Consider the following 11,397-nt stretch of genomic DNA (forward strand, 5'->3'; position numbering starts at 1 on the left):
TTTAATAAAACATTTGAGAAAACAATCAACAAAATAGATTTGTAAAATTCATCGAAAACTCTCTCTTCCATTAATTAATGAACGATATATTTGAAACTGAATTACATCTAACAAAAACGAAACAAGCTATACGACAGTTATTGAGATAAATATGATTTATGATTCGAGTTATTGAGATAAATATGATTTTATTCTGTTCCGTAAAAAGAGAATTTTCAATAAATTTTACAATTTTACATAAATATCCTATATCAAATACAAATGTTGTTTTAATGAAAATATGTACTTTTCATGTTTTGCAAAAATTTTCATTACATATATTTTCACTTCTAATATCGTCAATCTAAAAGATCCGTAGTAAAAAAAAGTCAGAAACCTTAATTAATCAACTCGCTCAGTTTAAAAAATCTTATGATCGACAATCTCAATCTCAGAGAAATCATAGATTATTAGTACAGACTTTCATCCAAACCAATACGTTCTCATTGATCCGAGGATCAATATTAGTTGATGCAACTAAAACTTGTAAGCCATTTCAAGAGATTTTACACGAACTCAAAAATGTGACTGAATAACTAACTTGTGTAATTGTTTTTTATCTTTGTTATTAACAGATTGTTTTTACTGTTCGGTTGCAGCGTCACAACGAACCTTGAATGTTATTTCTTTGGATTGTCTTTTTTCAATGATATTAACTGCTTCAGACAAAGATAATCATTTATTATACTATTACGTATAGCTATCTTACCGATATTAATGGTTTTTATGTATAGTCATGTATTCTGGTATTTACTGCTCGTTTGTTGGACTTTTTCTAATTTTTTTCATAATAATTTTTTTATATAAAATCTTGTTACCTTCCTCTTCATAATTTCTTTAATTAAATCATTCCTTGTACGTTTTTACACTACAAAAATTGAAGCAAAATTTTTCAATAATTATCTTTTCGTCATTAACAGATGTAATATCTCTCGTTTGTTATTCGCAAATTAACCTTTTTTATCATAATCTCTGCTGTATTTTCATAAACGTATAGATGATGTAAACCATAGTGATTCACATCACTAGAAATTTGAGATTAAAAGTCGTGTCAGCCATATTTCGCTATAAAATTAGGAAAGTAGGAAAATACGCACAACGTTTTTACAAGAGTTACGTCTATATTATATTATATAATTCACTTTCCAACGATAAAATCGTAAATTAAAACAGATTAGATTTTAATGTAAAAAATGATAATAATTAATGTTATAATGTGGTAACAATTATTTATCTTTGAATGTTTATTAACGCACAAACAGAAAATATTAATCTACAACACGTTTCACATACAAAATCTCCACTTTATATCAACAAATTATCAATGTTTGCTGATCTTCATTTATCATTGTTACGCGATAATTAAAAGTTAATTAAAATCAGATTTTTATGTTTATTTTTTATGGAAAATCACTCAAAAATTATTAATTCTATTGTTATCCAATGTAATTTCTCTTCTTTTCTTTCTACCGCAAGTTATTTAATTAAACGATGAAAGGGCGGTGAAATAAGACATGGATGCCTGCATCATCTTAAAATTCAAAATAATTTTATATGCTTCCACAATACTATAAATGTAGTATCTACGACATTCGTTGAATTGAAAATAGCTTCCATTCTTACCGAAGCATAATTCGCCATCGATAACACGTACATTTTACCAGCCGTTAATGTACAAGGCACAAAGCCCCTGTAAAGTAATATACTCAATAACCGTGTTGTTCTTCGCGACGTTCTGTACCACAACATGTTGTATCTGAAATGGCAATGCAACGCATTACTTTTTATAACAGTCTGCCGTTTTCTTTCAAATAATTGAGATATTTAAAGTGAATTCGGAAAGAACAAACAAACGAGATAGAAAATAAAGAAATAGAAAATAAAATAATTTTAAAGACATACTTAAATAAACTGAGAAATAAACAGAATAGTTATTGTCTTCTGGGTTGCTGAGGATCAGAGAGAAAGTAAACAATTTTAAATACTTTTTCCCTAAAAAATCTATCTGCATTTTACCACATTTTTGTTTTATTTTTCCACATCGCGCAAATAACTGTGGTGCGACATATTTACGCTTTGTGGAATATATCTGCACTATGGTCCATTATTCTTTGGCCGGGATAACTCAAAACGAAAAGATGTATGAAAGCACCTATTACCATCGCTACGTATCTGACCATTTCTTCTTTATGATTCATTAAAGAAATTATCTGCAAAAAAGTTAAATTCTATCAGCGTTGTTCAAGATCTGTCATTTTTGCGGCAGTGGCTTAATGTGTATTTTGCACCCATTTCTTTTTCCTCATTAAAAAAAGAGAACAATATCCTAAGTAGATAATAGATAGTCATATCATAGGATGTCGTCACGACGTCATTTAATTCTAAAAATGAACTTATAAATGACAAATAAGGTCATAACGATGTCCTTATGATATTATTATGACTTCTGTGTTCTACTTGCGGAAAGCATAAACGTCGAGTTAATGCATAGAATTATAAATTTTAGGCCAACTTTGTTCAAGAATGATTGATAACATAAAACAATTTCTACATCGGTAACGTATACCATAGCACGCTCACTTGAATTCCCAAGAGACTCATAACGATGATAGTAACGAAGAGTAACATAAACGAATACATTTCGAATAAAGAATTCAATAAACGGACATATCTGAAAGACACATAAACAAATGATAAATCGAATGCAAAACATTTTGCGGTATCCGAAAAAAAAATGCGAAACTCACTCGATACTCAGCTGGTGTTTCCGCAAGAGAAGTACCAGTTCGCGATAAGTCTCATCATCGTAATCTCGTGACTTGCTCTTATTACAGATTACATCCTTCATATCCTCAATAAAATAACGATTGCTTTTCTCTGAACTTCTTTCCGAGACTAGATTTTCGAGTCGGTGCCTTTGAAATACGTTCAAAATTTTATTTACGATATGCGAATATTTAAGAGAGAAAAATTTCTTTTACGTTAAAGATTTTCGGAAAATATGTGTGTGTGAATAGTACAGATATACGATACCCGACAGCGGCGAACAGACTGCACGCGTGTTGCGCGAATGATATGTAGCTCGTATCGGTTATTATCATGAGACTCATAGTCAGTACAGTTGTCAGGTATGAATGGAGTAATACAGGATAATAATATACCTCTCTGTCGAAGCTGTAGTCAATATCGAACAGGTATTTATAAGGGCGCGATTTATTAAGAGGAATAAAGCGATCCAATAATTGCGGTGTTACTGGGATCAGCATATAAAGGCTCATCAATGAATAAATCATAACTGCAACTCCCATTATAATTACAATGTAAGCGTATCAACAAATAAACGATCAAATCGCATTATTTAGGTTAGCTACATTGTGCAATTTATGATGATATATGTGAATAGTAAATGCGATACATTAATTGTGATGAGTCGGCGTTAAAAGCCGAACGACAAGCATGTAATTTATTTCATTATTACCGGCATAACTTATCGTCATTTTCCGTCCTATGATAGCGTATTCATGCATAATTTGTATTTCCAAAGAATGCGTAAAAACGTGCCAATGATAATCGATGAGCGACAACAGGTGTTCTATCTGAGAAACAATAAACAAAACGAAGGATACAATCCGTGATTTTGTTTTTAAAGCTTAAGCAAAAGATTGTAACTCGCGAAATCTTACATTCTTATTTTTAAAAACTATGGTAAACAATTTACAATAAGCGCCGAATGTAATTATCAGCATGATGAAGCATTCACAGTCCTCGGTTATGGTTTTCCATGTTTCAGACAGTCTTACAAACTGAAAATCGGCGATAATAATTGCGGACACCTTTGCACGTCTCTAACATTTCCACCTACCTGCATTAAGAACAATGTAAATCAATATAAATTGCGACAGGAATAATAATTTTAGATTCGATAAAAAAACAATCCTTTAAATTCGATACAAACGATAATCTTCGATTATCTTTTGTAAATAGAAGATGTATACAGGCTGTTTTAAATAAATCTCTCTTTTTGTATTTAACCAATTTTAAATTGATTCCTTTTTTTCTTAAAAAAAAGTATGACAAATAGATCATACATTTCATAAATCTTTCATAAATTCAAATTGCTTAAAACATATTGAAAATTATTGTTTATAATTTTTTGTTAAGATCAAAATCCATTCAAAATTAATAAAAAAGGATAATATCTGGGTTACTTTATGTCGTAACATCGTTACCAATAAAATTAATTATTATTTATTGACATTATATAATACTATAAAATCAAATATATGTATATCTTATTAAATATTCATGAATTTGAAAAAGTTGCCAGAAAACCATCCTCAAAATGTTCTTTCAAAAAAGTCACTTAAAACTCGAAAAAGTTTTATTTAAAGTCGTTTATTAAGATTTTGTTTAATTATACACATGGTATGTGTTGAAAAATGATAATTTGAAATAACTTGCGGCACAGTTAAGAGGTCCAGCCGCATAATTTTATTAATTCAATAATTTCTTTAGTATGTTTAATTGATATGAAGTAACATCCATATATTCAAGTTTTTTTTTGCATAAAGAATAAATATTTAAAATATCTTATTATGATAAAAAATTTTAAAAGGCTTAATTGATGCTATTATATATGTTTTCCAATCGTATCTAAAATACCTACATATGCTAACCAGAATCGAGATACTCTTTCTCTTTCTCTTTCTCTTTTTCTTTCTCTCTCTCTCTCTCTCTCTCTCCATGTTGCAAATTTTATTCATGCAATGCTTTTTACACCATCACATATAGATATTTATACCAACGAAATAAAAAAACGGCAGGAATTTACCTCGAGAAAACCGATGCTAAAAACGAAAGACATCATTATGGTCGGCAACAATATTTTTAAGAATTTACTTTGCGTTGGCCAACCGCCAAGTTTCGACAGGAGGACTTTGTTAATATTGTAATAACGATTCACCGCCGACTGCATCTCCCCGACTTTTGGTTGTCGCACGGCTGTCGATTCTCCCTCAAGATTCAGACATTTTCCAGACATCCCCTATATCTGAATATTGCGCGTATTCACAATAACGTGCGTTACAGTGTATTGCGCGGTAACGTTATCTATGATAATCACGGGTTGTCGAGAAACACGTGTCGCGCGCTCCTTTATTTCTCACTCCTCTCATTGTCGGAGCGATAAAAAAGAAGTCACAGAAATTATACCTCGCGAAACGTCAATCGTCGAAGTGACACACACAATACTTGTCTGCATATCTCCTCCCCCGAATTCGCAATGCGTTAAGAATACTATATTCTTTTCTTTTCTTTTTTTTTTTTTCGTGATATCGTACGACTTTTAATGTGAGCTGTGTCACGCCGATAAGTACACGATAATCATAGCAGGAAAGTCGAGCGACATGAAAAACTGCGCGATATGAACCAAATAAATTACAGCTTTCATGACGGGGCCGGCGTTCGCGTATAACACGAGGAGACACGTGCTGTCGTATAAAAATCTGACTGATAAATAATTTATTTTTCTTTTTCAAGTGTTTTATTTCGAATGCTATTACGATTCGGTCTGCGCGTCTGCCGATTGTACCGGCACGTGTCAATTCGTAAGAAGCAGAACAAATCGAGAATCTAATTATAAAGATAAAGTAGGATAAACACAAGACAAAACTTTCACTGAGAAAGAAGATGATTCAAGTGCTTAAGTTTTAAAAATAAAAAAGGTATGTGATATATATAATAAATCCTCGTGATAATAAATCCTTACATTAAGAAAGAAGCAATTATTATTATATATATAATATACAAAGATATATTGAAAAATAATACTGAGAGATTGTGTCTTATTTATAAACGTTGCGTGTGTCACGCGACTAGACGTAAGAATTCAATGCTTTAAATTTATTGGTACGTATAAATGTTTTAAATTGGCATTATTTAAATTTTATCACTTCGAATAACTACAAGAATCCAGACATCTATTTATTGAATCCAAAATTAATATAAAAACAATGTAAAATAAATATGCTTCTCATATATTATACATATATATCATTGTTTAATTAAATAAACATATCTTTTGACACACAGCACACATTCAGAATAAGTTTATTTTTTACTGTGATATTTTCATCTTAATTAGCTTTTAGCAAAGAGAGAGAGAGAGAGAGAGAGAGACGAATAACGTTTAATGACGTTTAATAAATCAAAATAAAGACATCATTATGAAGTTTTTCATATCACTCTGTTGTATGTGTTATTATTGAATTTTAAACATTATATTATTCAGCTAATAATCTAGCTAATAAATTTGAACATATTATAAGTTTTATTCTTATAATCTATTAATTTTTGCTTGAAATCTAATTATTGTCCATTTAATTATATAATTAATAACATAAAAAACTGTTAGATTTATCATTATTGTTTATTACTTTATTATTTAAGATAAGCCACGATTACTTAAAAGAGCGAGAGTATATGCACAGTAAATATGTATAAAGAACTCTTTTGGAGATATTTGCGTCTTGTATGTTCGATAAATAGTCGGTAATGATGATACCTCACAGTCGGTAACTATTCAATAACGACCGCGTTCCAAAACTCATTGAAAAAGAAGTCATTTTGTTTACAATCTATTTTTTAATTGATCAAACTCCAATTGATTTAATTCAATAAGCAAAATTATTGGGCGCGTTGACAAAGCGGCTAGTCTGTTCGCCAAACAAATGAACATAATTGATTGTTACTTATAGATAGTAGAAAAACTTAAGACTTAAGCAGTAAGGAATCCAACATGTTGAATTCACTACTGTTTACCCCGGATCTACAACAGTTTTAAACTTTAAGCCATAAAAAATAGACAAATCGTAATCGATTATTCTCCTCGAATTCGATTGTAATTAGTTAATTTCGATTTAAGAGTCTCTAAGCCGTAAAACCGTAAGAAATTGACCAATCATAGTTGAATGCGAGAGAAATAATCAACTGTGATTGGTCAATTTTTTACGGCTTTATGGCTTTGGGCCTCTTAAAGCCAAGTTGTGGACCCAGCCTATGACTGGCCAGTTTCTTACTGCTTACTTGCGACTCTATTGTAGAAGAGATTTAAGCCAGAAACACATAAAAAAACGTAAGGCCGTAAGACGTAACAGTAAGGAAATCGTAACATTGGATTCGCTACCGGCTTTACGGTCTCTACTGTGATTGGCCAATTCGCTTACTGATTACGTTTTACGGCCTTACGTTTAGTATGTGCCATGGGCTTAGGGTTGGATTATACTGGCCGTAATCTGTTAACTTATGCCGTAATCTGTAAAAATGGACCAATCACAGTCGAATAAGAGGGGAATAATCGATTATAATTGATCAATTTTTACAGATTACGGCCAGTATAATCCAATCCTTAAGCCTATTCTACAATGACCGTAAACCGTAAAAATTGACCAATCGTAATCAAATACGAGGAGAATAATTTGTTACGATTGGTCAATTTTTGTGGCTTACGGTCATTGTAGAATAAGCTTTACAGGTTGCCGTTATCGGTTACCGATTGTCGATTTTATTAGGTCAATTATAATGCAACGAGTGTGGATTACCTGCAACGTGATTGGCGAAAATAAAACCGACAACCGGCAACCGTCATTAATTGACTAATTTATACTTTCTGATCTGCTCTGACCTTCTGATTTATTGTGTCAGTAGAAACATTCCAAGCACTGGATGCTTGTGACGGCACGGCTGTGGTCATAACGTCGTCAAACGAGATGGTCCCAGATGCTCCTGGATGCTCCCCTCTCCAGTTCTCCACCAACAGTCAGCTGCCACTGCTGCCAGATCAGTGACATTCCCCCTTCTTTTCTGGGGGAATCAAAGTGGATTCATAAGCATGTAGTACACGTATTTGTCGTGTTAAATACCGAAGATTTTCCTTTCGATATAACTTATATTTAAAAAAAATCAAGGAATACTATTCGGTCCGTTGCTTCATTTGTACTTCGCGAAAATACAGAGTTAATTTAGTGAGAAGTCTGAGAGAAACTAATTACTACGTGCATTCAACATAACAAGATTTGAATAATTAGCACCATCCAACAAACCCCAAAGTTTTTCCAGGGTAATTTAGTTATAGAATGGCCGGGAATTTTTGGCAGAGCTCACATCAGTAAGTTTCAAAATTGTGTCACAGTAAAATCTCAATGATTTTCAATTTTTATGAGCTTTCATATTTTTGATAGCCAACAATGGTTATTGGATAAACAGGACTTAATTAGAGAACGTCAGCATGATTTGTCATTGTTAACGGAAGAGGAATATGAGAAAATATTTATTTTCTTTTCTAGCAGTAAGTTGAAATGATCTCTTTATATCTAATTATTCTAAAGTCTATCTGTTAATCTATAGAGCACCTTGTGTCTATCTTTCTATTAGTATTATTGATAGATTATCAATTTTCATAAATTGTGAGATCTGATGTTAAGTACATATTTAATATTATGAATGAAACAATTGTAAGATATACATTGAAACGGTGAGGTTTCACCTGGCAAAACTCTGCTTTATTCTTTGTTTCTGTTAAAAAAAAAAAAGTATCAAATGGTTCAGTATATATATTTCAATTGTCAATTATTAAATTTATTAAAGCAAAAATTTAACATTTACTAAGCTATAATTGAGTGTTAAGTATAGATGTTTGTACTACATTTTGTTTATATCATTACTATCTACAAGTATATTTCATATGTAAATATTGTATGATCTATAACTATATTCGTATATAAATCCTGTCACTAGTGATACAGATGATAGGTGAACAGTTAAAATTGAGGCAACAAGTAGTAGCTACTGCGACCGTGTATTTTAAAAGATTTTATGCTCGCAATAGCTTAAAATGTATAGACCCTCTATTATTAGCTCCTACTACAGTCTTTCTGGCATCGAAAGTAGAAGAGTTTGGAGTAATTTCTAATAGTAGACTCATATCAACAATGGGAAATGTAAGTAAGTTCCATGATATATCCATTGTTACAGTTCGTTGGGGGATCAATAGGCAAATTAAATAGTTCTTTAATTAATGTTATTTCTTTTACAGTTAAGAACAAATTTAGTTACGCATATTCGCAAGAATTTCCATATCGCACAAATCATATCTTGGAGTGCGAATTTTACCTTTTGGAACATTTGGACTGTTGTTTAATAGTATATCAACCATACCGTCCTTTGTTAACATTAATACAAGATGTAGGGCCAGATGATCAGCTACTTATGCTCGCGTGGCGTATTATTAATGATAGTCTAAGGACAGACGTGTGTTTGTTATATCCACCTTATCAAATAGCTATTGGTAAGATAAAAAGAATTGTTCTTAATGGTCTAGTGTTACAAGAGAACTTAATAAAAATTTATATCTTTTTTTACAGGCTGTCTGCAAATAGCTTGTGTGATATTGCAGAAAGATCTCAAATCGTGGTTCGCAGAATTAAACGCAGATATGGAAAAAATTCAAGAAATAGCACGATATATAATAAATTTATATGAATTGTGGAAAAAATATGACGAAAAAAACGAGATGCCAGCAATATTAGCTAAAATGCCAAAACCAAAAGCAGCGCCACAACGTTGACAGCAAGCTCTTGATTCGCCAAATGTTTGGGATTCATGCTAACGCAGTGAAATGCTTCAATTAAAAATTTGTCCTTTTTCCCGATATATACGCACTATCGGAAATGCACGTACAGTTGACAACGAATATCATTCTGCACTTATATTTGCAAAAAATTTAATCTATATGTAAGACTGTTTTAAAATATGTCCAAATGATAATAATATAGTATCATTTAATATTTCTATATTTGGCGCTCGATATAGCTAAAATTCCACAATTAAATAATTACAATTTGACTTAATGTTATTTTGATTTAATGTCATTACTAAATAAATACATCGACTTATTAATTCATATTTTTATCTACAGGTTTCATTTGTATACAATATTAACTATTGTGTATATATATATTTATAAAATACAATAATATACATATTAAAAATCACTTTAGAAATTTAAAACATGCTATTATATCGAGATTTGTATATCAAGTTTAGAAAAATGATGTTTAGAAGATATTGGATTGACGGCTGTATTCCGATGGGAAAATTATTTATTATATGATGTAAGAAATTGTAACAGAGTTCAGTGTGAACCGAATTGACAATTTTGAATAATTCCTTCCTCATTGTATAAATTTTATAATTGAAATAAAATAAAACAGACAACAAATTGAATATTTAAAAACTTATTTAATTAAATCAGTATCATACTCGTTGCATTATCAGAACATATGGTCCAATCTGAGAATTTAATTGGCATCGATTAAAAAGAAAAATTTATTGCTTCCAATGTGAATAACTGGTAGAGTCTTACAAGGGAACGGTCGGAACTGTCCCTCACCGATTTCGATGTGCTTCGAATATGTTGTAGAACATCAAAAGATATTCGACACATATCTTTTTATAGCGGTTTATCTCGAGGTTTAGGGGGTAAAACACCCCTTGAAAAAATGAATTTTTTCGTTTTCATTCGAAACAATGCTGCGTATGAAAAAAAATTTTTATACAGAAATTTTACAGTATTTTATGCTCTATTTAATAATTATTCATTTTTTAAAATAAGGGTAGGGGTTAATTAAAAAATTTGATTTAAAAAAATGAATACAATATCATACCATATAGAGCATAAAATACTGTAAAACTTTTGTATAAAACATTTTTACACGACATAGTTATGAAAATATTCGCTGAAAACGAAAAAATCCATTTTTTTAAGGGATGTTTCACCCCCTAAACCTCGAGATAAGCCGCTATAAAAAATATGAGTCGAATATTTTTTGATGTTCTACAACATATCCAAAGCGCATCGAAATCGGTGAGGGACTGTTCCGACCGTTCCCTTGCCAGATTTCTCGATATTTTATACATTTATTGGGTATGTTAAGTTAGCACCCCAACTATAGTACTCAAGAGTTCTGATTAGAGTTCCCACTTCCTTTTGACGACACGGAGAGTTCCCTATAGTTAATAACAAGAGTTCCGCTCAATAAACAATTTTTTTATATTTTAAAAAAATAGGGTGCTAACTTTTTATCGAATTTCGAGGTGAAATAGTTCTGAGCGGCTTAATAGCTTCAATTTGCGATTGCCTAGAGTTCCTGATATGTAAAAAAAATTTTCGAATAATAAAAAAAAAATTAAAAATTTTTGAAAAATTAATTTTTAGATACAATAGTTCTGATGATAATTCCTGCTTCTTTTTGACGATACGAAGAGTTCTCTATGATTTTTAATAACATATGCGCTTAATAA

The 11,397-nt window shown here is 30.9% G+C and overlaps 2 protein-coding genes across 2 annotated transcripts; one reads left to right on the plus strand and one right to left on the minus strand.

Moving 5' to 3' along the window:
• Positions 1–1,491: 1,491 nt before the first annotated feature.
• Positions 1,492–3,347, minus strand: LOC108781503 (uncharacterized). Its single transcript, XM_018549477.1, has 6 exons — positions 3,073–3,347; positions 2,822–2,954; positions 2,606–2,710; positions 2,113–2,249; positions 1,663–1,843; positions 1,492–1,570 (listed from the first exon to the last, which is right to left on the minus strand). Exons 1-6 carry the CDS (start codon positions 3,345–3,347, stop codon positions 1,520–1,522), a joined length of 882 nt encoding a protein of 293 aa, XP_018404979.1. The 3' UTR covers positions 1,492–1,519.
• Positions 3,348–7,927: 4,580 nt separating this feature from the next.
• Positions 7,928–9,834, plus strand: CycC (cyclin C). Its single transcript, XM_018549487.1, has 5 exons — positions 7,928–8,203; positions 8,277–8,383; positions 8,833–9,039; positions 9,131–9,382; positions 9,459–9,834. Exons 1-5 carry the CDS (start codon positions 8,172–8,174, stop codon positions 9,659–9,661), a joined length of 801 nt encoding a protein of 266 aa, XP_018404989.1. The 5' UTR covers positions 7,928–8,171; the 3' UTR covers positions 9,662–9,834.
• The last annotated feature ends 1,563 nt before the right edge of the window (positions 9,835–11,397 follow it).

This window comes from Cyphomyrmex costatus, unplaced genomic scaffold (assembly GCF_001594065.2).
Source record: "Cyphomyrmex costatus isolate MS0001 unplaced genomic scaffold, Ccosl1.0 scaffold826, whole genome shotgun sequence".
In the NCBI taxonomy this organism is placed as follows: domain Eukaryota; kingdom Metazoa; phylum Arthropoda; class Insecta; order Hymenoptera; family Formicidae; genus Cyphomyrmex; species Cyphomyrmex costatus.